Source organism: Mugil cephalus, chromosome 4, assembly GCF_022458985.1.
Source record: "Mugil cephalus isolate CIBA_MC_2020 chromosome 4, CIBA_Mcephalus_1.1, whole genome shotgun sequence".
NCBI lineage: Eukaryota > Metazoa > Chordata > Actinopteri > Mugiliformes > Mugilidae > Mugil > Mugil cephalus.
This window is the reverse complement of record NC_061773.1, coordinates 11,836,437-11,864,166: the sequence shown is the minus strand read 5'-3', so window position 1 is coordinate 11,864,166 and position 27,730 is coordinate 11,836,437. Positions and strand designations below refer to the sequence as shown.

General features: G+C 41.0%; 1 protein-coding gene and 1 long non-coding RNA gene across 3 annotated transcripts in view; both read right to left on the bottom strand.

Moving 5' to 3' along the window:
• LOC125007265 overlaps positions 1–27,730 on the bottom strand; it is a 45,048-nt gene that overhangs the window by 2,919 nt on the left and 14,399 nt on the right. The window contains exon 2 of the long non-coding RNA XR_007112666.1: positions 4,811–4,897. This is a non-coding gene — a long non-coding RNA (uncharacterized LOC125007265). The remainder of the gene's footprint in view (positions 1–4,810; positions 4,898–27,730) is intronic.
• LOC125007261 (potassium voltage-gated channel subfamily A member 3-like) lies at positions 455–2,938 on the bottom strand. Of its 2 annotated transcripts, XM_047583965.1 has the most exons (2): positions 1,466–2,938; positions 1,143–1,365 (listed from the first exon to the last, which is right to left on the bottom strand). In XM_047583965.1, exons 1-2 carry the CDS (start codon positions 2,697–2,699, stop codon positions 1,292–1,294), a joined length of 1,308 nt encoding a protein of 435 aa, XP_047439921.1. In that variant the 5' UTR covers positions 2,700–2,938; the 3' UTR covers positions 1,143–1,291. The 2 variants fall into 2 exon arrangements, with proteins under 2 accessions (XP_047439920.1, XP_047439921.1); XM_047583964.1 differs by having other exon boundaries at positions 455–2,938.

Here is a 27,730-nt window from a genome sequence, read left to right as displayed (position 1 = left end):
TGAAAGCAAACGAGAGAACTGATGCTACCGCTTTTCATGATGCTCATATTGCTTAATACGTCCCCATGCTAACTTCTCTTGAATTCACTGAATAAACCACCTTTGACAAATGTATAAAATGATTGAATAAATATCATAAAATGATGCATATCCTATGGTTGCACCACTGTTCCTCCGTCCAAGGACAAAGAAGGTGATAACCAACCACAGTTGGAAAGTCTTGGTGAAATTGCAACACAATGCCATGGAAACGTTCGAGGGGGTTACCCAGGAAACCACCGTTGCCATGGAGACTGCATCACAAGGCGGGGACGCGCTGCACGTCCCAGCTTCTCTCATCCTGTCATCACATGTCAGCGCATGACCTCAAACATTCACAGTTAACGTGTCGCAGTAAATAAATAAAAACAAATCCAACTACTCGCTTCGGAACAAACAGTTTGAGCCCGAATCACTCATTTAACATGTATTTAATGTATTTAATATATAGGCTATATAGGCAGTTCTGGATAAAAATACAACTTTACGAAAAATAAATAAATCTCAACTCACAAATTGTGATGATAGACCACTCGGCGCTGTGTTACCTGAATATTAATCCAACATCTCCACAGGTTATGATATTAAATATAACCTAAACAGATAATATTTGGCTATATGTAAGTTACCATAGTCTATTGATTACATTACTGGACAATGAGACTTCTTCTTTCCACAGACCACAAGACGTCGCTTTTGACTGGTAGATCCAACATACGCTACACGTGTATCATGAACACCAGCAGTACAACATCAAGATATGTAGGCATCGACTGGCTCTATACACTGAAACAGACATCCGTTTTAACAAGCCAGTAACTTTTTGTTAATATTTGCCGTCACTTTCCTCTGTGCAAACGATTTTCAGGCGATTTTAATAGTTGTTGATCGCTGAGAAATTCTACATTGTTGTTCATCTGCTTGAATGAAAAGATAAATGCCTTGTTAAAACGAACAATTGCAGCGTTCATCCACAGATATGCACCAACACATGACGACTGGCTATGTATATATATATATATATATATATATATGTATACATATATAAAAAACCATCGCAGCTACTGTTCCTTCATGCTTCACACATGATCCGTTGCGGGGTTCATTTACACGTCCGAGAAAATCTTTTTGATGTTGACGCAGTTCTGGTTGTTTTCCGTGGTGTAGTTGGGTTGTTTGAACGCGCTGTTGATGCCCTCCTCTATCACCATGTACTCTGACTTGCTGAGAGACGTGGAGCTGCACGACCTCCTCAGCTCCTCTGAGGGGAGGTGCTCACAGCTGCTCGTGTTCGTGTACTGCGGGTGCTCCTCTCCGTCAGTCTCCCTGTGATAAAAGTAGTTGAAATTGGACACAATCACTGGCACGGGTAAGGCAATGGTCAGCACGCCTGCTATTGCGCACAGCGACCCCACTATTTTCCCACCAATTGTCACCGGATGCATGTCTCCGTATCCGACTGTGGTCATGGTCACAACTGCCCACCAGAACGCATCTGGGATGCTTGTGAAGCCCGACGCGGGGTCGTCTGCTTCTGCGAAGTAAACCGCGCTGGAGAAGAGGATAACTCCGATGAAAAGAAAAAATATGAGCAACCCGAGCTCCCTCATACTGGCCTTAAGGGTTTGCCCCAAAATCTGAAGTCCCTTCGAGTGTCGGGAGAGCTTAAAAATACGAAACACCCTCACTAGTCTGATCACCCTCAGGATGGCGAGGGACATCGCCTGTTGGCCGCCGTTGGTTTGCGTCTCTGCCAGTTCAGTCCCCAGGGTGATGAAGTAGGGGATTATGGCAACGATGTCAATGATATTCATGATGTTTTTGGAGAAGGAAGTTTTACTGGGGCAGGCGAAAAACCTGACCAGCAACTCGAACGAGAACCATATAATACAGAGCGTTTCTATCACAAAGAATGGATCTGTGAACGGGCTTGGCACGTATAGAGCAGTGCCATTAACTGTATGGGTCACTTTGGTGTGGTCTCTTTCATCCCGAAATTCCGGCAGAGTCTCCATGCAGAAAATAACAATCGAAATCAAAATAACCAGCACTGAAACAATGGCTATTCCCCTCGCTGGTCCCGAGCTTTCAGGATACTCAAACAAAAGCCAAACCTGCTTTTGGAAATCGTTTTTGGGGAGTATGCGCTCCTCTTCTTTTATAAACCCTTCATCCTCGCGGAATTTCTCCATGGCCTCCTCTCCGAGTTGGTAAAACCTGATCTCCTCTGAGAAAATATCAATGGGGACGTTAACAGGTCTCCGTATGCGCCCCCCTGACTGGTAGTAGTACAGGATGGCATCAAAACTGGGTCTGTTCCTGTCGAAGAAGTACTCGTTCCTCAGTGGGTCAAAGTAGCGCATCCTCTTCCTGGGGTCTCCCAACAGAGTGTCTGGGAACTGGTTGAAAGTTTTAAGTTGCGTCTCGAAGCGTAAACCCGAAATGTTGATGACCACCCTCTCGCAGCATCCCTGGCGGCCGCGCTCATATCGATCCGCCGACAGGTGAGGCGCCGAGAGCACGACGGACTCCTCCAGCATGTTTTCTACCGTCATGACGCCCTTCTGCACCTCGGCATTCCCCCTGTTTTCAGTCGCGTTTCTGCCCCTGTGCCTCTCTGATGAGGGGGACCGGATCACGCTGGAGGTCTGGCCATCCATACAGGTGGTTGTCGTTCTGGAGGGGCAGAGTGCGCCACGCCACTCCCAGCCAAAGCTCACATCTTTGGAGAGCTGAGACCGACGCCACTCACATCTCCCCTAACCATCACATATTTCTGCGTATCCACGCGCTGAAGCGCTGCACTCCCCTCTGTGTTTTTTCTTTTTCTTTTTTTTCCCCCCTTACAAATACGTCGACACCCGCCCACGGCGCGCATATGTCTGACATACGTCCGCCACCCGCCCAATAGGAGATTAACTTTACACTTGATGCCTTGCACCGACCCCTGTGCGATGAAACAAAAACACTTGATGCAATCACATTCGCACCTGTTTGATTCACGTTGCATTTTACTTCCACGACGTTTTTATCAGTGGGAATGACAACAGATCAGCAGTGTTACCTTAAAACAGATTTCTTTTGTTTTAAACAAACAAACAAACAAAAAAGAGACAACGATGAACAGTTCTGCTGCAACACATAAGAAAATTTACACTAGGAAAGGTAGTGTTTTCTCTTTCTGAATTCTGGCCTGCTTTGCTGTTGTGACAGAGGGTTGATGTCATTAGTTGTGGCTTCAGTTTTTCTCACTAAATCAGAGACCTGAGCTATATAATCTGAATCAACATGTAACAAACCACAGAAGTTCCCTTTTTAGCAATAGAAGGAATCGTAATATTAACATGCACGTGCTTCTGTTGTGGTCCTTCTTTCTTGTTGTTGAGGGGGTGTTGCTCTCCATGGTGCTGAAAACAAGCGTGCACCAGTTTGTAAATCGATGCGCGCTCTCATCACGCGTGTGCTCGACAAAAGATGCTTCCCTCCATATTGCTAACATAACAAACAAGCTCCAGGATCAGTCACCTTATTTCCACTTGGGGGGGAAAAGAAAACACTTCATGTGTTTGTAGAAGCGCCTCAAAGAAGAGTGACGGAAATGCAAAATCAGTGTTGCTTATAATTAAAACTGACAGCCTTCATCAAAGGAGTCTGTGGCTGTCTGCGGTTTGGGACGAGGTCCACGGGATTAACAAGGTCAAATGGGATTCAAGGCTAAAATGTCTCCTTTATTATTTTTATTGTGCTTCTCTAGGTTTTAATTTCAACACGTGAAACCCAGAGGAAAAGCCATGAGTCTCTTTTTTCCTCCAATTATGGAAACTTCTAGCACTCAACTGTGGACATACGCAGAAAATCCTCTTAAAGCACATGACACTGATCCATAATGACCTATTGAGCTTTTTTCTGCTGCCTTAAAAAAATGTCCTAGTGCATGGGAAAAACCTCTCAGTGTGAGGAACACGCTATATAAAAAGACAGCCAGACTACCATTATAGCCAAATCTGTGTAAATAAAATAGACTTTACTAGCCTGTGTTTACATAAAGAAACTATTGCTGGAACTTATTTACATAAACCTCCTCTCCCATAAGGATCTGAACTGTCAAAGAGACCAGAGGAAAAATGCAAGATTTAGGAGGCAGGCCTCTCAACACCAAATTTAGATGACTACGAGCTGATAAAATGGAGAAGGCCATGACGTAGCCCAGAGAGAATGGAAAAAAAAAGATAAGAAAAGCCTGAGCATGGAAAAACAACCACAGCCAGCCCATTCAACAAAATATCACAGTATCAAGCAGAGTGAGAACTGGTGGTCAACTATTCTGCCTGCATGTCGCAAATACCTGAAATGATTATCTGATAACTGTGTTATTTAATATCAGAAGAAAATTTACTTCAGAAAACTAGTGTGAAATCTGCGTGGATCATGTATTTTAATACTGCTGCTGCAACACATAAGAATAATATAACTATGAAAAGTAAAGAATAGGGGGAACTATCTGAATAGGTCATGGGCCTGACAACAACTTTGCCTGAACCTACCTAGGTTAATTAGTAACTGTTAAATGATCTTATGCTGGACGTGCACGTCCCGAGTTTTATTAAAATCTTCATTTACCCACAAAAAGCATTTAAATGTTCACTTATTGCCTGACTTTGTCTCATCAATCAGATACTTTACTACTAGTTTCAAAGATGTGTCTGTTCTTCATAATGTTGGATTTAATCAGAATAAGCCTTTAAATGCCCCAAACTGTAAGTGAAGTTACTTTGTCTTCAGGTCCAGTCTCATCTTCAACTCCTCGGGAACGTCAGAGATGACTTTAGTGTCCTGGGCTGCATCTGTGGTCCTGCCCCTGAGCATTAAATGACAACAAAAGTATAGAGGAAATGTACGTTAAAGTGATAACATAAATAGGAATCAAGGATCCGTTCAACCATTCGTTAATTGGGCACAGGAACTGCAAAATGTGCTTAGTAAAGGAAATGCACACCAATAAGCCATAACATTAAAACCACCGACAGGAGAAGTAAATGACATTGACCACCCTGTAACATTACAATATTCTGCTGGAAAACTATTAGACCTGGCATTCATGTGGATGTTACTTCACCTACCTAAATAAAGGAAAAATTATAGGCAGGTACATACACAAAAGCTGTGTAAGAATACAGTAACTCAAAAAAACTGGGGGAAAAAAACATGAATGAGCACAAAGGTCTCCAAATTCACTAGATCACAAGCTGGTTAAGTATCTGTGGGATGCACTGGAAAAAGCCTGATCCACAGAGACCCCTCCCCTCAACCCACAGCACCCAAAGGCCCCACACTAACAACATAATGTTTCCAGAAAGAAAGACCATGTCCATTCTCTCATGAGTCACAACTGTTTTGAAGGCACAAGAGAGACCTACGTCATATTAGGTCATATTGTTATGCCTGGTAATTGTATATAAAATAAGCGAATTAAATTAAATTAAAAGCTTAATTCACAAATTCAGAATAACACTCTGATGTGTGAGCACGCAGCTTATAAACAACACGATTAGTCTCCATGTTTCTGCTCTGGGCTCCCTCCTCTCATAACTTGGACATCATCATTCTCACTCCAGCTTTGTTTCACTTTGTCTCCCCTCTGCAGATGTGAAATGACCTTTCCCTGCTCAATCAGATTTGAGCCTTTCTCTCTCTCTACCTCCCTCACAGTCTACAACTCCACATCCTCCTCCATCTTATGCTGTGATTCTATAACATCATGCCACAACACACGAAGAGCATTTCATTGTAAATATCACAGGTCAGTACTCTATCTAGTGCAGCTTACCGCTATAATACAGTCACCTGACTGGCAGTGAAGCCACAGTGTAGGTGTGATTATACTATTGCTTACTGTGATAATTATAGTGACTCAATGTGTATATTCAAATATTTGCAAATATTGGCTATTTAATGAGATAGAAATTGAGAAAGTCGCAGATGAAACATGAGAAAGCTAACGGTTTATTTCCAGTGAAGCTCTCATTAAATAGAAAGGACATCTGGTCCCTTTGTGTGGTTCTACCTGGCTGTTCTCAGGCTGAATGGACCCCCCCACCCCCCACCCCTCTCCTCGTAGGATCTGGGCTAAATGTTTCTTCTTGTTGAAAGGGAGTTACTTGCTCTGGATGTTATGAGCTGGGGGTACTGTGACGTGCCTTGAGACAGTTAACATAAGAGTTTAAAGAAACTAGAGAGAAATAGCATGCCAGTCCTTTTCCTGATAACACCGCGCAGAGAAGATCTCTCACATGACTCAGGTTTTGCATCACAGGTAAAAACAAACAGTTGACAATCAATCTAAGATATTGTCTATGAAGACCCCCCCTCCCCCAAAAAAAGTTAAAAGCAAAGTTAAAGCAAAGGTGTTTCAGATAAAAACCTAAAATTCGCACCAGTCAGAAGGGAATGAAACTACTTCAAGATTCAGACTGAAAACGAATCTGTTAATAAAGTGAATAATTAGTCTTTTATGGAACGTGAACAGCGATCACTCTCTGCTTCCAGCTACACAAATGTGAACTGAACATCTATAAAAATGAGTATTTGACAAAATCAGCTTGGACTGGGGCAACTTGTCTGATTAATTAAGAAAAAAATTGTAAATGAATTGATAATATGTGAAAAAAACAAAAGACTATAAATCATGAATGGTCACAAACAAGACACTTCAAGATAAAATAATATGAATATTTGGTGTTTTCTTTTAACTAAACATGCTTTACGCAAATGTTTGGATTTTCAAATGCTTGTCTTCCCTTTACTTATTGCTACAGAAGTCATATTGATTGAAAAGCCCTTGAGGTAATTACTTTTTTTTTTTTAGTAGTAATGTATTTTTTGAACTCCACTTTATACATTGACGTTATTGTGTGGGAGAGTTCAGGGAATGTTAATCTAGGAGTTAAAGACAGACTCGTCAATACAGTCATTGATTGCCTTCATTTAATTTCCAAAGACTGATGGTAGGCGGGGTACATTTGGACACATATGGATTCATGCTGCCTAACTAATTTTCTAGAGGTGTGTTAGTGTGCAGGTGATTGTGGTGGAAACGCTGTCAACTCACCAACTAACACCCATATAAGTGTGATTAATGTTTAAAAAAGAAATAAATGAAATGTGTCCTTTGCAGCGAGAAATTCATGCTGATATTAACAATCCCCCCACCGGTGGCAAATCACTGAGCATGGGAAGTTTTGTCTGGATTTTTGTCTCCATGGCAACACAACACACAAGTGTTTTGTAAAGAGAAAGGGAGTTATATTGACAAAGTTAGAGTCCAAGAACCATAAACCAGAGAGTATTTCTCTCATTCCTGATAAGAAACTGAAAATGAACTAGACTGCTTTTGTGTGTGTTTGTGTCTTCAAGGCCACTTATCAAACTCAGAAGAATTGACTTCACATAAAAGGACAGGCAGACGGCTTTGACCCTGAACAAGAGAAACACTTTTACTTTGTAATAACATAGATAATCAAACAGCCTTTGGTCATTCACACTGTGTCCATCTTTTTCCCCATGACCGCGTTTGCTGTATTTTAGCTTGTAAACCCTAAACCACAGAAAAACTTTATTTTGATATTCTCTGCAGCTTCCACAAATGAGGTCAGGGAGAGAAAAGGAATAAATTGATGGCGAGAGCGGCAGACAAAGTGAAAGTGTGGTGCTGCCCTGATTACACCCTTATGAGAATTAATGGGTTCATGAGAAAAAGAAAAAGAATCTAGATAGCCATGCTGAATGAATAAATCCCCCTGGTGTGAGAGAGAAGTTGCCCGGCTTAATATCACAAGGCCAAAGAATTTTGTGTAAGTGACGACCTTGTTGTGCACATGCCTATGTGAACACTCACACGGATTCCTAAACGTATAATAGCGTTTCTATTCCTCAAGGTCATTCAGCCCATTTATCACATCATTTTCTGCCCTATTCTTTTGGCTGTGGCTGAGGATAAAACAGACCTATTATACACACACACACACACACATATATATATATCCAACGGCAGCAAAAGATAGTCTTTTATCAGTCTGGGAAGTTTTTAAATGACTTGGCAGAAGTTGGATTTTTAAGAGACAATACAAATGACATTGTGTGCGTGGTGTGAATGGGGGATGAGGACATTTGATATAATAATCCCCTCCCAAAGATCTTAACAGCATTTTTCATCCTCCAACATTGTGGCCGTGTCAGGGAAAAGGCGGATGGTTTCCATCAAATGTGACGGCGCTTAGGCCGCTCTTTGAGTAATGAGGAGGAAAGCTCTTTGTCTGACTGTTCAGTCTGGTTCACAGGCACACGCTGGCAGATCAATACCGGCAGAGAGGGAGAGACCGGCATCTATCGATCAGCCGTGCATCGGCTGTGATCCCTGCCAGCGGAGAATCATTACACATTCGCACTGTCCACTGCCACGGCCATCGTAAGTCAAGGTTATGGCCAAGGTTATAAATAATGCAACATTTTCCAAGCAGCCGAGCTACGCGTTAAATGAGCTGCTAAATTCACACCGAGTTAGAATTTTTTATTTTGCAAATCTACACACATTTGTGCTAAAACATTATGACGGTGTATGACAATAAGCTTCTGACCTACTTTCTTGGGAGGCAAACTCTATTAGTAAAAAAAAAAAAAAAATCTATATTTAAATGTTCTATATTTAAAAGTTGCTATAATACAGAGTCACCTGCTGCAGACTGACATCCAAAGAGTCAGGGGCCTGAACAAGACATTTAGCTAAACCACTAATCCTGTACGCCTTTATTTTGCGTATAAATACGTGTGTGAAGAAATACTTTGTATTCCATCGTTATTCCATTACCTCTTGAGCTGCAGCACAAAGAGTTTTTTTTTCAGATAACCTTGGATTTTTCTTTTTTCCTTGACACTTTACATAACCCTTCATTTCTAAAGCAGACAGTCTTATACAGCTCCTTAGATCTGAGCATGATGATGCCACACACTTCAATAACAGAGCACAGTGGAACCTACATGGCACCAGCTCTACCCTTCACTCCCAGAGGAGCTTTTAATCAATGCATTTGAAGATGCAATAATTATAGTGATGAACATATATTTCTAATATCTGCTTGGGAATGCAAAGTTTACCCAAAATGAGCTGCTTTAGATTATTGTTTTGTTTCTTTACATCATATCGATGCTTAAGTTTCATCTCATTAACAGCCGGGATTCAACCAACTCCATGTCCTTCCCCTAACGTCAACCACGTTAAGTGAGTACTTAAACATAAAAAAAATACGTATTATGATTTTTTTTAGTTGGTGTGAACAGACATTGTGGGAAAAAAAAAACAAAAAAAACAGTTCTGCGTGAACCTATGGGACTTGGCCAGTGGGTCAGTCTTATCACAGTGTCTTAACATTCTTTCAGATTTCTTACTAGCCGAATATGATTTCTAGGTGAGTGGGTCTTGTATGGGTCACAATTTTGGTATCTTGATCCTAAGAAATTTGGATTGGACACGCTGCATGCTTCAGTAAATCCACCTCACTGTGAGAAAACTGAAAGCAACTTCTGCCACAGCGATGCACAAAACAGGCATGACGGATCTGACACATACACACAAACACACAGAGGCCCATTCAAGAAACTTTTCCAGGACAATCTCTGAAAGTGCAGAAAAAAAAAAAAAAGAGAGATTAAATATTTGTTCCAAGGCACAAATCCCATAACTGAATTCATGAATGATGAATGCTTGTGATTAGCATCATCTGACCTTTAACACAAGACACCATCAAATATGGATTTTTATCAGGGTGTGGCTTCAAACTGGCATCACAGAGGCACACTGTCCACAGGGACGTGACCGAATGTGATCCACGTACCAAGAATTACAGCGAGGAATGTGATGAGATACGTGTGTCGTTGCTATTCCAAGCGCCATCCCCAGGCCGGAGGAGGGCATGTGTAGGGGAAAGGATCCAAACTCCTGGATTACAGATCCTCGGGGAGAACGAGGCCTGCATAACAAGCTGTCACTGTAATGGATTGGGAGGAAGATTGGGAGGCTATTGCTTTATATGTGACCTCAGAGGAGGAAGTCTTCAGGAGTGACCAGAGTCATGGCAGATGCCTCTTTAATTGATTGTGTACTGAACCTGGTCGTACATTCTGTCAAAAGGTTGATGAGATGGTTGAGACGGGGTTAAAGAAAGTGAGATGACTGCTGCCCTCTGGGGTTTACGTCCCTACATGTGCTATGTTTGATGGCTGTTTTTGTGCATTATGACATTCAGTGTCCTGACCAACAATATAATAGCCAAGGAGATTCAATTTGCCACGCTACCAGTGCAGAAAAATCCTCATTTGAGAAGCTGCAACAATCAATTTCTTATCTGCTTGACTGAACAATCGGCAGTTCATTGACGTCCTGATAGATCTGTGACGACCAACCAGAGAGCAACGCTTCAGTGTTTTTCTACGTGAACGGACCCTCCTATGGCTTTTTTTGTCTAACCTAGCAACAGTAACCCAGGAAGTAGGGACTTGACAAAGGGTAAGAGCCCTCTGTTTGGTGGTCAGCGGACCAATGAAAGAGCCAGGGAAGTGACTGATTAGCTGCTACTTAAAAACAGGCAGTACCTTTAACAGGCGACAGTCAGAGTTTGGTCAATAACGCAGTAATAAAGTAGTATTTGAACACGTCTTAGAAACAGCAACCTGCTACATCCTTTCTGCAAATTAGGAGGCTCCTATCACCTCCCTGCACTAGCCAGTGCGAGAGACATGTTTGAAGTGTGAACCACAGTTTATAAGGAGCAGATGGGCTGACTAATGTAACTCCTGACTGGTGCCGTGTGCACCTCGCTGCCAAATCACAGCGAGAGATGGCAGAGCGGCTCGTTTGGGAACGTAGCCGGCTGCAGCAGGAGCCACCAGAATGGATGGGAGCGAGGACTCAATTAAAATGGCAATCACAATAAACAACGTCAGGCATATGCTTATTTAATTTCTGTCTTCACGGGCGCCGGATCACTTCTTTCGTTTATTTGACAATTTGATGTTATTACGGACTCGCTTCAAGCTCTGAGACACGGGAGCCTCCAAGTACCTCAAGGCAAGAACAATGACGCAAAGCGTGATTCAAGCTTCGAGTACAAGACGATTATTATAGGAAATGTGAAGGTTTATATTAGAACTGATGTGTTGACTGTTTAACCAGTATATTAAGATTGGTTATTATTAACAGTGTGACTACGTCTGCACTGATGGCAACTTGCTCATTTTGGTGACAAACACGACGTGCAGCCATTTAGGGAGAAATCATGTATTCCAGAGAACCGTACCCCCCGGAGCACACTGACCTTTCCAGGAACGAGGAGAATACACAATAAGTGTCTGCGATGGAGTATTTGAAAAATATTTTTATAGATAAGATTTCAGAAATCGGTTTTCAAGACCTTAAAATTTTTACCTTCAAAAGTGTTATTTTTTGAGATTATTGCTGCTTTTCAACCCGAGGTACTCATATATTTTTTAGACAGTACAAGGTTCCTTCAGACGATTCTTTGTGTGTTTTCACTGGGGTATAAAAGTCTGGCAAATGAATGTGCTGACATGATATGTGTGTTGGGCAGGCGTGGGCAGAGTTTCCAGCTGTGCTGCTGAGTATCAGATTTTTAATTGTATATATTGCTCCTTGTGGCTGAAATAAAATGTTACAAGTACTCAACCACTCAGAAACGTTCACCTCCAGAGTTGGGAGTTCAACCTCCCAAGCTAGGACTTATTGGTGCTAAAATTATTTTGATACAATTTAATTCTGACCCTTGTTTGCGCACTGAGTAACTCTAAAAGTTCCAGTTCATTTCACAGCTCTCTGTCTTTCTAACTTGTTTCTAACTAAGTGGTTCTCCTACTGGTATTCATGTGGCTGTTACATGGCAAAATGCATCCAGTAACCTACAGAATACACAATGTTTAAACACCTGACAAGCAAAACCTTTTCATTCGAATGTAAAATTAAACCATTTGCAGCCATGCATTGTATATATGTTATGATATGCAGTGTTTTAGAACAAAAACAGAATCATAATTACAGCATTTAGGCTTTTCAGTTACAATATTTATATCAATGCAGAATTCATCCTATTAAATATAAAGTTTCCTTTTATACTGCGATATCAAGATGTTTTAAATATTATGACTTTTGTTTCATTATCGTTCATGTCACATTTAATTGCACCAAGTGCATTTCTTTTGTGGCTGTTGGTGCTTTACGCTAAAATGCTAAAGTCTTGAATGCAAACTGGTAACCGTTTAACTGTTTAGTTTAGCTTGTTAGCACTCTATCTTTGTTATTTGGCACTAAACAAAGTCTCTTACCTAAGAGTTCAATGGCAGATCCATTGATGAAGGCATAGCCTCACAGAGGAGAGGATCACAGAGGTAGTTTGAATAACTAATATGTACTAATTGAATAATGTGACCATCAGCGTTTGTAGTGAAAAATTCTGCTGGTCAAGATTAAGCCATATTTATTTGGACCATCATTAAATATTAAAAATCAATTTAAAAAAGTCATTAATCATAATCTCACACTTGAAATCTTAAAATGAGGCAAATATTAGTGAGAGTTTCAAATAGGGCTGGGCCGGTGTACCGGTTCATAATGCTATTTTTTTGTTTTGTTTTGCTGCACCCATTTCTTTTTTGTTGTTGTTGTTGTTTTTTGTGAGGGTAACCAGACGTCCCCGATTTCTGGGGACAGTCCCCATTTTGGATGACCTGTCCCCTGGCTAAAGTTGTCCCCAAAAATGTCCCCAATTCTATTTTTTTTCTGAATTAGAAAAAAAATGTTGCGCTCAGACTACAATTATTACGGTAGCCGCTCCTGCTCTATTGACAGACATTGCAGTTTAAATATGTTTAAATATGGATAAAAAAGTCAAAATCAATGAACAAATCAATTGTCCCCATTTTTTCATTTCATCTTGATAATATTTAACTTCGTACCGTGATAAACCGTGATACTGTGAGAATTTTGAAAAATACTGTGATATACATTTTTTGGTCATAACGCCCAGCCCTAGTTTCAAAGTTTTAACACGTATTGCATTTTTCTTAGGGTTTTGTGTCAAAAATTAATACATATATATACACACATATATATATATATATATATATATATATATACACACACATATATATACACACACACATATATATATATATATACACACACACATATATATATATATATACACACACACATATATATATATATATATATATATACACACACACATATATAACATATATATATATCTAAATGATTTGAAGAACTATAGTCCTCTACCTTAATATATTTTAATGTTAAGAAAGAAAAATTCCGACAAAAGTCGGTTAAAACCCCTCATGGTCCCGCTGCCTAATAACACTGTATACTGTATATTTGGCCTCGTCAAACTAATATCAGCATGCAGACAGATGGCGGCATCGCTTTGACGGTATTTAGGCATGCCTTGTGGTAACCATAGTAACCACTGTAAAAAGGGGGGATCCCAGTGCCTCAATGATGCAATGGGAAATTGCCTGCCCAGTATTTCAGGCTGTGAAATTTAATCTCGGAGTGTTAATTTCACAGCCTGCTGCCCACCACGCACTCAAAGCAGCTGAATCCCAACATGTAGACAGACGCACACACACACACACCGACGCTTTTATACACATATAGGTAGGGAGATATGCAGAGCAGGATTAGGCGTATCCTACTTACTTGGCTTTGTGCATTCACACAGTGGAAATATATGGCGCGCGTGTGCCTGTTCACATGCACAGATGCAAATAGAGTTCACCAACATAGTGTCATGCACGCTTGTAGAAGTGACAGCCACCACGCACAAGTGTCATACAAACATGTGTCGGCTGTTTTTATGTTGCTAGAGAAGATGTTGAACGCAGCCTAACAGGTAAAGGATGTTCTTATTATGTTGTTATCTTGCGATTAAGTGTCTCAACACTGGCACATTAACAGGAACATCACTTACACTCCAATTAAAACTTACGGTTGTTGGCAAAATACATTTGTTAGACAAATGTTAAACAAAACTCCAGCACTAGCACATACTAAAGTTTCCAAAAAAAAAAAAAGTCTTATGGGACAAATTACACGCACATTCAGAAAATCACAGGTTTCAAAACACTCTTCTTGCAGTAGCTGCACCTGCACACGTTATTCCTTCACACTCAAGTCGCTAGTATTGTAGCCATGATGACGAAGGCCATGTTGTTTTTCTCTCTACCTAAATAGAGACATACTGAGGAATACAAAGTCCCATTCATTTCCAGAACATAACCAAACCATTGCACAGCGTGTAACAAGTATCAAAGCTTTTCTCTCATTCATCTCATACATACTCTTCAATCCCATACTGAGATAACCACCAACACTGCTATTGTTATAGCACAGTCTCCAGGAGCTGATATATAACAATATCAGCACGGTGGATTAGATCCACAATATCCCACAACAATGAGGAGTGCTGGAAATTTATGGAAATGTTGCATTTCCAGGATTACTGTGTATTTGCAGTAATGTGAAGAAGCAATACCTTTTTTTTTTTTTTAAATACATGATTTTTAATAGCATTTCTATACAGTCCATCAGACCCTCATATCAGCATAAAATCACACACTCTCGTGCTTTTACTAGATGGTGCTGTCTGTGCATCGTACAGGGAAACACTGAAAACAAGAGTGCGGATAAAACACCCAATGATGAAGCTCAGAGTTGGAGAGCTGCAATCATTCTCGTGCCTGAAGTGAAAATATTTTCCCTGGAAAACACTCCTAGCATTCACTGCATTGCTTTCCAGCGATGCTTATCAGGACCGGCTATTTCCCAAACCCCAGCGCTGCGGCAGCCACATGGGCCCACAGATACGAAACCACGACCACATGTCGCGGTCGACGATAGCGACAGCATCCTCACATGACACGGCGTTACGGAACCGTTCGCCCTCCCCTCCATCGGTTCGCATTGAAATATTTACCGATAGCGCTGTGCGGGCCTGACTGGGGTAGCGATCCGGGTCAGTGGAGATCACAGCTTGTGCACAGCTGTAGAAAAAGAGCCGGTGAAAAACGCAGCCAGCGTTAGCTCACAGGCACAATTCATGACAACGTCGCAGTGCGAATTCAATCAGTGTTATCATGACTATTTATTTATGTCTAATAACAGCGATGCAGGGGTGTAAAATTAGGTTGTTGTTTTTTTAATCTTCCTTTCCCCAAGAGTATAACACAGAGTACATGACATGCATTAACAGGAAGTGCCTTTCAAAGTGCTTCATGTTTTTCCGCACACTGAGCAGACGTGGTGCAAAGGGTGGCCCTTCTCCATAAACACATACTATGCAATTCTGAACCATAACAATCAAATTCAATCAGTCGGCAATGAGATAAGGTTCCCTTCATTTCTTTTTAATGTTAATGGAGCAGTAATTCATCTTTTCTAAAAAGCCAAACAAAAGCAAACAAAGCAGAAAACTGAGCGAGGACAGACTTCAAAGCGTGAGCCCTCATTAGACATACGCCTTTGAAGAGCAAGCAATCCTCAGTGCGAAATCACAGATGGATCTCTCTAAAAGCTGGTTTTCTCCCAGCAGGGCTCCCATAATTATAAACACATTAGTTGGAAGTATTGTTTTTGGCTTTAAATTAGTCGTGTACGCGGAGCCCGCGACGGGCAAAGTGTTGCGAGTGCGCGTGCTGTCGCTGACCAGCACAATCAGTTCTGCCACTGGCAACGAGAGCAGTGCCAACGTGCGGCAGTAAATCCTGTCGAAGTCTGTTTATTGGCTCGGAGCTTGCACTTAATCCAGACTGTGGAGATTAATTGGGCCAAAAAAAAAAAAAAAAAGGGACCAATTAAATAAAACCGTTTCTCTAAATGGCTTGTAACTGTGCTAAGGAATATAATGAGGGCGTCAACGTTTGCAGAATATATTACATCGTAGTCTATCATGAAATGGAATATCCATAACATGCTCTTTCCCGTTTTACTTCCCTTTACATATCTTTACTTTCACTCTTTCAGCCCTGTTTTGATCTAATACATACGTACGTATCTAATGAATTATCAGGGTTTTTCCATCACCGAATTCCTCACAGTTCAACATCAAGTCACTGTTTGCTTGAAGGCTGGAAACAGCCGTGAGAGTGTGGTAAACTAACGGATGCAAAGTCACTCAGACAGTCTGGTGGTTTCAAATGTGTCAACATATTGTTGAGAGACCACTACGTCCTGAGAACCGTCAGAGTGAACCAGAACAAACAAGGAGCAGGTCAGACAATGAGAGGACACTGTAAAGCTCAGGGGAGCTGAGGGAAGCTGCAGAGCTTTTATTAGTTTCAGGTCTGCCGTAAACCAAAACCACATCTCTGAAGCATGTTCCTCCCTTGTTTTAATGGCATTTGGCTGTGTGTGTGTTTTACTACCACCAACTTGGCACCTACAAAAAAAAAAGAAAAGAAAAGTTTCCTTGTGACAGTGTCAAGGTGAGAAATATTACTAACAATTCAACTCAATATCAACGTCACAATGAACACAAGAAAGTGCGTCGCTGCTTATCAAACAACACGCTCTCCCAACATGATTTGTCCAGCGGGAAAAAGACATCAGACCATTAAAGGATCATTAAATCATCATGCAATAAGCAATAAAACAGAAAAAGGCTCGCCGTCTTCCATCTCACCTAAATCAAATGAAAACCTTTTTCTACCCTCTAAAGACACTTGACTTGTGTCTACATTTATTGTAGCTCTCAATCAAATGTTTACTTTCAATGCTGTATTCACACCCAGTGCACTTCGACTGCACCACTGAATCAAATGAAAACATTACTGACGCCTTTTGGTTTATTTTGACCAAAATGAGGCCCGATCTGTTTGGTATTTTTAGCAACACTTTGATCCTCATTGCATTCAAAATAATGGCCTCAGGCGTTTGATTGCATGGCACTAATCCATAACCACTGACCCACAAATTCAACTTGATTGCGAGCTAATTATTTCACGTCTCTTCAGATGAGTCCAAGACGGGCGGGTCATAAGAGACGTAAGCAGAGGGCGAAGCGAACAAAACAGCCAAGCACGCACACAAACACACACGCATCATTCCGGAGCGTCGACCGTTTGTCATCTTTGAGCACGCACACGGTGTTTCTGCGAATGTGGTACAATACGAGGCGTGTTGAGGCTCAATTACTGGAGCGAGCGGAGCTTGCACTCTCCAGATACAGTAATTCATGCTCACAGCGGAGAGCGAGAGCGACACATTTATTCAGAAACATCCGCTCCAACTTTAAACGTGTCACGTTTGATACCGCTCACATTTGTTCCCTCAGCACATCTCGCTAAACAAACAAGTAAGAGATATTGGACACAGTGGCTGCTCATGCCACACCGAGGGGAGGTCTCCCTCCTTCCTGCCTGTGCAATTGCTTTAGCTCAATGATTTATGAAAAGGAGAACAATCTGCGCACAGATGGGGCACAGATATAAATACTCTGACTAGTCACTACTCTGCTCATACCTTCAGGTGATCTATAACGCGGCGCGCGGAGGATTGGGGCTGCGCCGGGATGAGGCGCCGGAACGTTTTTTAATAAAGAGAGAGAAATGGCAAAAACACAAAGCAAACGTAGGGCCGCTCCGAAGCTATTAAGCTCATCAATCGTGGCTGTTTGAGTTCTGAACTTTAATACGACTCCGAACGGAATCATTTTCCAATGACTGATAGCGATTGAGCCGCAGGAATCAGCCGCGTGTCACGTTGTATATTCTCCATGAGATCTGATTGTGTTTGTGTGTGGTAGCTCACAACAGCCACAGCTGTTTACTGGCTGCACCTGATCCAGCCAGGCAGATTGTCAAGCCAACACATCAGTACATGTGTTTTTTTTTTTTTTTTTAGTGTCTGAGGATACCCTGGAGAACTGAAAGCAATTTTCTGTGTTGCGGGAAAAAAACAAAAAACAAAACACTGAAAGCAAAGCAGCACTTTTCCATCAATACTGACGATAAAGTCCAGTCTGCTTGGGGGTCTGTCTGCATGTAACCTGGAAGAACTCAAAGCAAGGCTACGACTGATGCTATGTTCTAATGACTGATGCAGCGTATAAAAATGATTATTGTTCATGTTTTGAATACATGAAACATTAGGTGCAGCAGTGAAGACGGATGGATTCAGAGCTTAAAGCTGCGTTTTAAACTGAAGGACCAAGCGATGTGGTAACAGACAGAGCGAGCTTCAGCTTGTCTTAATCTTTAACTGCAGCTATAAGCTAGTAACAGAGCAACAGCCCCCGGGGGGCTCTGGCACTGGAACACACACCAGGTAGCTTATACATTATCTTTACACTCACTTGCCCACTCGTTAGGTACACGAGCGAAAACGAAACAATGCACCCTGACAGAATAGTCCTGTTGATCAATAATGATCGGGAAGACGCAGTGTGTGGTGATGTTATTTAGCCTAGCGCACTGAATAAAATGAGGCTGTGAAAATTTTTAGAAACACGTGATGGTAGAGCACAGTGGATTTTAATATTACAATCCAGTCTCTAAAATAAAAACACGACATTCTCTGTTATTTTAAAAAAAAAAATGCTGAACACCATGACCTCCACAAAGCTAAGATTTAGTGACGGGCTGAATGCATTCATCTTCACTAGCGTACCTAATGAACTGGCAAGTGAGTGTACATCGCTGTACAGTAATTAGTATAGAATGATGCTCAAACAGCTGATACAACACATCAGCACACTGCTGTTTACCTTCACCACTCCTACACCCCGACTCACACTACGCTCCTCCAAGGCTCTGAGCAGCGTGGTGTACATGCTTCCATCTATATATAGTCGTCATTACTATGCAGGAGTACCTTATGCATGGGCACGTGTGAAGCATTCACTGTAAAGCGGCAGCCTGTAAAGCCGTTTGTGTCATTTGTGAACAGACTCCGTGAATCATCTGACAGAGTCCTACACCCCGTCTGCAGAATACAGTACATTTAAGTCTTGGACTGTCACAAAGATGAAGTCATTCCTGCCTCCAGGGCTTTATTCTCCTGCTGCTGCTGCTGACATTTTGCCTACTGCCATGAGTCCCCGTGAAATGATACCACACAAACCTTTGTTCACAAAAAAAGAAAAAAAAGGCTAATTAACAAATAATTTGTCGTTATTCCAGCAGCCGATCTGTGCATCTGTTGTTGTTGGCCCTATGTCGCGAAAAGGTCCCTGGGAGAGTTAATTTGCTCTTTCTTCTAATGAGCAGTTGGATGGGCATACCTGCCCTGTCACCGCTCCTCTGAGGATGTACTGTAGACATTAAAAACAGGATGTGTTATGCTACACATCCTGGCAAGAGAGATACACAACGGACGATGAAAAGCAAAGCCACCGCTTGGACATGAAAATGATAAAATGTTTGGGGTTTATTTACATTTATAAATAATATTTGACATCAATCCACAGCATGGAAACATTACACTGAAATGAAGTGTACAAAAATAACAGGAAAGGTGAATGTATGGAAGTCGGATCATTCAGTGAAGCCACGTTTATGCTAAAACCACCCATCAGTAACCAGGTCTTCATTTGAACAGTGACGCTATGAAGCCACAGGAGGGCAGCAGATAGATTTTGCTCGTCCAACACTGCTCACACTCCTGGCGCACCAGTGAGGAGCTTTTAGCCATCTTGTTTCAATGGTGTGAACAATCAGCAGAAGCACCGCTGGACTGAAACAGACACCGGTCGGATTAAATGAAAATGACGGCAACAGATCGGCAGTGCTTTGTTTCTCAGCCCTCTCATGTGGCAGACGGACCCGCCCACCTGAGTGTGGATTAAGGGTGTTTAAGTGAAAATCACATGCTCGCTAAAACCTCAAAAGCTGGGAGTCTCAGAAGACAAGGACACAAATGTTGCAGTTTTTCACGGCGCACAATTGTCTGTGCTCTTAAAGTTAAACCATTCCCTAAAGGTCACAAACTGAAGAGTGAACATATCGTCACATCTTTTATGCAATCAATACTAAGTGATTGGTAGCACCTGTTTGGGCGTTATATACGTTCAAGGGGGGTCACACCGAGGAAGAAAACCTGCTTTGGTTTACAAATACAACCACTGGGACACTATAAATTCCATCCAAAGCACCAAAGTAAATGATTACCCATAAATCATCCACAGTACGTTAAGTTTTTGAGAACGAATGATTCAGACTTGGTTTGAGTGCAACCCCCGTTGGGGAATTTTGTGATATAGACTGGACACATCTGGTGTCCAGATTGCCAGATATTTGGGAACCATTGTGCATGTTTAGTTTTCATGCTGCAAGCGGGCCTAATTAAGTTTAGATGTGTGAGATCAGGTTTGGCGATTTTGAAAGAATCACCTTTCTCTACACTTTCACGTGTTTCTATGGAATATATTTTAGTAGAGAAAATGAAGCGCCATAGAGTGGATCTCAATAGTAGTTTAACAAAATATGTCACAGCGTTATTTTGTGTCCACAGTTATACAATTAAGTTATTTGGCGGCTCAAAATAATTAAAGATTTATATTGCAGAAAGCAGATGTCGTACCCGAAGCTTTTCTGCTGATTAACATCAGTTTCACAGCCTTTACAGGTAATTCACAGATGCAGTGTATATTTTTTATTTATAAGTTTGGACATGTCAGAGTGCAGATGTATTTGGGAGGACAGAAAGCGTCCGCTCAGTGAGATATTCCGCAAGAAATCACAGAACATTTCCAAGTGAGAGATCCAACACTGCAGCAGTGAACGGGGACTGAGGAGGAACGCCCAGGATCAAACACGGTCTAAAGACCTGCCAGACAATTAGAGAAAAACAAAACATTTGTGACCATCACACTTACAAGAGATAAAACTATGGACCAGCGCACATTTCCACATTGAATATAAAGCCTGCCTGTAATATGAGATCATAGCAACGGCACATATGGTAGAATTAGGTTTCAGTAACTACGAGTTTGAATGCACTTTCACACTGAATTGAATGAGATGTGACCAAACGTTTGACTGGTAGTGATTATTACTGCAAATAAAATCATAAAATCTCATGTTCTGCAACCTTCCTTTCCACCAAGTCTCCATCTATTGTCAGGTTATATTTACTATTACATGTGGAACAATTTTGGACATCGCCTCAATCATGGGTCAGGACTTGATTTCCTGTGGAGTTTTTTTTTTTCTTTTTCACATCAGTCAAAGCTTTTTTGTCTTCTCAAAGCCTCAGTGCAGTGCAGGCGTATATATCTTCTTTTTAATGTGTGGTTTTCCTAGCAGTGCAAAAAACTACACCGCTGACAATACACCTGGAAATAATCACAATAATTCCTCCGCCTCTTCATAGGTGAAATTCTCCTTGGTCTTGACATCTTATTGGAATGGGATGGCCCCAATATTTTCTTTATACTTTAAAAAGTGAAAATACCACAAAATCATCCTCAGTGTCCAACAATGATTTATTATTATTATTTTTTTTTTCGCAATAAACTAAACAATAAAGTGCATCTGACTTAGTGTTCAGGGTCTCAGCATGTGATGGTTTCATTGGGAGGCATAAAAAAAAAAAAAAAACAAATACAGAATTGGTGTTAAAACATTATTACTCTCACTACATGTTGGACAAACTACTTTCCCGCATTCGGCCCCTGGACGTAGATCAAATATGAATCTAGTTCCAGAAAATCTGATGATGGAGTGAAATGGGGGAATTCTAACTAAATAAAGAGATATATCCAAATTGTGAACTAATAACAACTACAGGCGGTCTCCAAATAATCAAGACAGAATCCCTTCTGTCTACCAGATTTGGTACAACAATAAAGTATTGCTTTACAATTTAGGAAATCATTTCCAAGTTGGCTTCCTTCATCGTTACCGCTGACAAAATATGCCCTTCTTTCTCCCACACGGAGGTCCTCAATGAGAAAAAAAGCAAGGACACTTTGTTGGCTCTGAGGTTGCAGCATTTACTGTATTTATGCTCTCCAAGTATCTGTAACCACAACATGACAGGAGAGGAATATTCTCTCTAAAGAGACACAGACTCACTTAGCACGGGCGGAAGGTTTGATCGCATACAAAGTTTCAAAGGTTGGAGGGTCACCTGATCCTTCGGGTTTGTGTGTGTGTGGTAGTGTGGGGTCCTCGGTGCCTTGGGGCAATGGTATAATAGGAACCGACCCACACCAGGGGCCAAACCCCCTCCAGCCCCTGAACAAAGTGTCCCGCCTCAGCCATATTTGATTTCAAGGGCCAATCTTTGAACTGATGGGTTCAGAACAGGTACGAAGAGGAAGGGTGAGAGCTCTTTTTATTTGCTTTTCCAAACTCTTCACTGTCGGGCTTGTATCATGATTGGAAAGGTTTTCACCAAATTATACAATTAACGCGACTGGTTCGGGTCAACGAGCAACATTTAGACCAAGAAAAGACAAACTTGACATGCGGAAAGCACAGTTTTCAAAGAGTATGTATCTACCATTTACTTGGTTTTTGCCCAATTTTTTTTTATCAGCAGACTGATTATGAGCCAAGTATAAAATCAGCAACAACTGTTGGGATCGAGGGACGTCCTTACGAAGGTCCTTTCTGGTTCATGCTTTGGGTCACCCACTGAAAGTATCTGTCAGTGCTTATAAAGGTTTATGCAATTTAGAATTGGTGATTCAATTGGCTTTAGTAATTTAGAATTTATGCACAGATTTAAAACTCTAATTGGTTTCAGAATTCTTGTTTACAAGACTGAGACACCGTGGAAGTTAACTGAAAAACTCTTTTTTATAGTAAAAGCAGTGAAAAACAGCGTCTACCAGGGTTGCTCTCTTGAAAATGCCTTTTTGAAACGTCTGCAGAAACATGAGGAAATGGCACTGAATAATACACTGAATCTACTACAGTAGATTTGACACAGGGAAGCATTCCAAGTGGATGACGGACAGAGATTCCTGGAAAAATCCTGGCGTACGTGACAGCAGACCTCTCTGTCAAACTGTGGTTGCCACTGATTCTGTATATCACCCTTGAGCACAAAAGTGCCGGCCAGTGCCGCTGAACCAATGCCGCAGGGCATCAGTGGTGGGAATTGAGCCAAGCCCCGAGATAAAGTGCCTCGCAGAGAACAGCTCTGTCCAAAACCCCTTTTTGAAGCAAAATGCTACTTTGACTGACGTACATCCTCTGGCACAGAGACCTCACTGGAACCACTGACAACGTTCAAATCCCTAGTATCATGGACTACGTACACATAAACGTCGACTGGTTGTACAGTATGTGTTCATGCTTCTATTATTTTGTGGTTTAATGACTTAGATATAAATTGCACAATATTTTACACAACCTCAACTTCCTACTTGAACCTGTAGTTAAGCAGCTTATTTGACTATAACTGGTAAGTATCATCTTGAAGCTCTGAAGACAGAACGTAGTGACAGATTGAGTCAATAATATGGATTGGAATTATAATATTTTTATTGTGACTTTTATTGTTATCGCCATGTTGGCAAATTTTGTCATTTTTAGCTCATATCTCCCATCCCTACTTTGCATTAATGAATTAGAGATACCAACATGCTATAAAAATGACAAACTTGTTTATTAAGAGCAAAGGTGAAATCACTTGAAATAACTTGAATCCATTTTTGAAGTGGATTTATAAAACTATACTGATGCAAACATAAATAATAATTGAGATCTGTACACTGCAGTGTTCTCTTTAAGGATTTAAATGAAGACGTGGTACATCCCAAAAACACTACTTTTTTGTGAAAATATAAGTTATCGATTTAAAAATGAATGTTAAACTACGTCCAGTGTACCGTATGACGCAATATATTCAATTCCTCGAACATTAATCATGCAATTTAAATAGTGAAACTAAAAGGTAAACAGGACGGGAAGCAAATTTACAGTTTATACAGATCAGGCCGAGAGTAAATTTTAAAAATAAATACTGCTGTGGTAGCTTCAACCATCGGCACATGACTGTGGTAAATGAGAGCTCATCTGTCAGTAGCTAGTTCTTACAGAGCGAAACATCCTCCCACCAACCACACACACACGCACCAAACCCTTTCTGAGCAAACACCATGAGGGGAGAATAGATCCCTCGATCATCATCTCACAGCTGTAAACACAGATGTGTTGAAAATCATGTCAAGTTACTAAACCAGATATTGCCGAACAGGAAGAAGGCTCTAAAAACATCACATGCATGGATTAATGCAGCCTATAAAACATATACGCATTAAATAAAAGCAAACAGTGGATAACTAGCTTAAAACACAGCTGTTATACATCTGGTGCAGTTATGGATTTGAGAACCACGGCGCTGCCAAGACTGCCCGACATGAAATTACATAGAATAGAGGGGACATTTTTAGAATTCTTCTGCTCAATAAGAAATTTAATCCAACGCAGAAATGGTCCTTTCTGTCACAGACAACACCGCCATTGTCCTCGGAAGTTAGGGAGCCTTTCCTGAAAGGCTATCTGCCTGGTGGCCCCGGGCTAATCTGAGCTGGGCCGGGTGGAGGTCACAGGGCACATGCTTAGTCTGGTTTTGGCTGGTGGTCTGAGCGCAGATCCTTCAGATCACTTCTTAGGTCAGGTGCTCAATTTGCTTGAGGTAATCTGACAAAGGAGCTTACATAGCCTACCTTTCAAAGGGTTTCTTTTCTTCTTTTCTTTAGTATTTGTGTTTTAGAGGAAGCAGGCTTCTGCTGGCTGTGATATGGATTCTGAATGAATTTCACAACCCATTCTTTTCTATGACGAACGGTGCGAGAAGTATAAGCTGCCATCTGTAGATTGACTGGCCCTCGTTTTCTTCTTCGAATACCAAATTTAATGGTGCTTTGCTATGGCGAGTGCAAGGTCATTAGTGACCAAGAAAGCTGGCTGAAGAAGACGACCTGCACTGCATCGTGCCTGCTTTGTCTTTGTGGTAATCAAATCTGAATGTTTCATAGTAGGAAGATTAAGCCCTTACTTCCTGCTCAGTTCAACAAAGTCAGCTGTCGTTTCAAACGCTGGGTCTGAGTTGATGTGGCTGATGAAGCCCAGATGTGGATTGCCACAGCACACACACACTTTCATTCTTCTGAGAAAATGAGAGTTATTGTGTTACTTTACAAACACACAAAATGGATCTGGGGACCACTTATGTTATTCTATTTACAGAACTTAAAAGGGTTCACGTACGGGTGCCGCATCCATGTTTCTACCAGAGACGGGGCTTCATTTTCACATTACATATCTGTTATTTTACTATCAGAGCGCAGGTTGAAATAAGAGAAAGATCGCTTCCTTTTTTTGCCACACAACCCCTACTGCCTCCCCCTCCGGAGCTACAGTAAACATGAGCAGTAATGCTGCTGCGGTCATGCACCGTGCACATGCTGAAGAGTTTACCCCCTGCCCCAAAAGACACATCACAGCACGGCGACCTGCATAACATTATACTACATAAGAATAAATCTGGATTCTCAAATTACACTGACCATAGGATAGAGTAATAATGTACAGTATATCTCATCTAGACTTGAGTTACTGGAAGAACCGATAACACGCAAAGCTTCCCACGGACAGGCCACATGCTACTGCCAAGTTAAAATTTCAAAACCATGAGATGCCAACAATACCAAAGGTAACAATAAAATGACCTACCTTGCATTTTTTAACAGCCATGTGTTCTCCACAATTACTTTATTCCCAGAGAGGCTTCATCATTTTTTAATTTTTTTTTTTTAGTCATGTCTGAAGATATGCAACACTAGTGATGTACAGCAGATGACCCAGGTCTGGTCTGACTAAATACGCTCCTAGAAATGAGTTTCACAGCACCTTAATCTGAGGCCAGGTTTCAAATCCCCGAAGCCCTATAGCCCCACAGCTGGAAGAAGCTGCCAGTCTGACTCGTCCCTCAGCGTCCTCTTGCCATTCAGATTCTCCAAAGAGGAGACTTACTGTAACGCCCACAGATGACAAATTGAGTCCCAATCCATTATGCTGGATGGAAAAGCTACGATGAGGTTCCTACTGAAACATGCTAGGAAAAAACCCAAGGGTATCTTTTCAAAAAAAAACAAAAAAAAAACATGGCCATGACCACTCTTAAAAATACCGGCCATGTCATGAAGAGTTTAGAGCGATAATCGAAACCAGAGTGTAATATAGTGAGCTTATTTTGCCTCCATATGTTCCTGTAAGGATCCAGATGTTCAAAGTTGATAGTGACTGAAGCCCATATTTAATAAAATAATAATAATAATAGTGATCTCAACATTTATCTAATTTATGAGAAGAGAAAAAACTACAGACTGCCCAGTGACCTTGACTTAAACTTGTTAAGGTGGATCTAACAGATTCAAAGAAACATTCACAATCACATATGTACTTTTTCTTCTCCCACACCTGGATTAGTTTATGCCGTCTCACCTCTACACTTAAATCTGTTCTGGAAACATTAGCACTATTCACTCACACACTCTCTCTGTGCCTCAAACATGATACGCTCTGTAACACTATCCCGTGTAAGAGCTGGTGTCGACAATTACGTAACTTTAAAAAAAGCCGAACAATTTCACCAATTTAACATCTGAGGGGGGGATACGTGTGCTGGCAAGAACTCTCAGGGGAATGGAAATTAAGGAATATATTCATTCTTAAAATACTGGTTAGCCAGATGTTTTTAATCCTCAACTCTGGCATTAGAAGTTTGCCAGGATAGACTAGAATATTGGCTAAATTAAAAACACTCAAAGGAAGGTTCTGATCTTTGAAATTTATTGCGAGAAAATTATAACATCTGTCTCTGTGTGACATCTGCTGTTTTGATAAGAAGAAACTTAATCAGAAAGCCAAACTGCTTAAAACAATACTCGTGGTATAAAAAAAATGTCCTGTCACAATCCAATTTCTTACATTATAATTAGTATATGAATGTTCTGCAGTCACAGATCTAGGAAAGAAAGCATCAAAATCTAGTAACAAATTATAACAGATCCGGATTATATAGAAGAATAAATAAAGTGGATCTGTTTTACTGTGCAAGTTGCAACTGGATAACATTACTATGAAATAACTATACAGAAAGAGGAATTATAAAAATGACAACCATAGAAAAATAGAGTAGCAATGATCACCACACAATCATCTACAGCCATGGCAGCACAGTGTGTATGTACAGTGGTGGTTTGAGCTTAATGTTAATGCCAGTCATGACTAACCATGACTGTTAAAGATCTAATATTGTCATGTTTATTAGGTATGGGGTTTAACATGTTGATGTTGTGTTCATTGACACAAAGTACAGCTGAGACTGGAAATGTTATTAGTTTTGGGTCAAAAGAAAACCAAACTTGTGTGCTCATGAGCCTTGGAGATTTTGATATATTTCACTGGACGACTGAACATTTTTACCTTTTTTTTGATATGACAAATTAGGAGAAGGCAAGTCATTAGAATTTAGCCCCTAGGCTGGATTGATATCTATTTCTGGATTAATCTGGCAACCATAAGTCATCCATATGATCACTGCTGACACATTCTGGACGAAAGTGACAGGCACACCACAAGCATTAGTTAAACC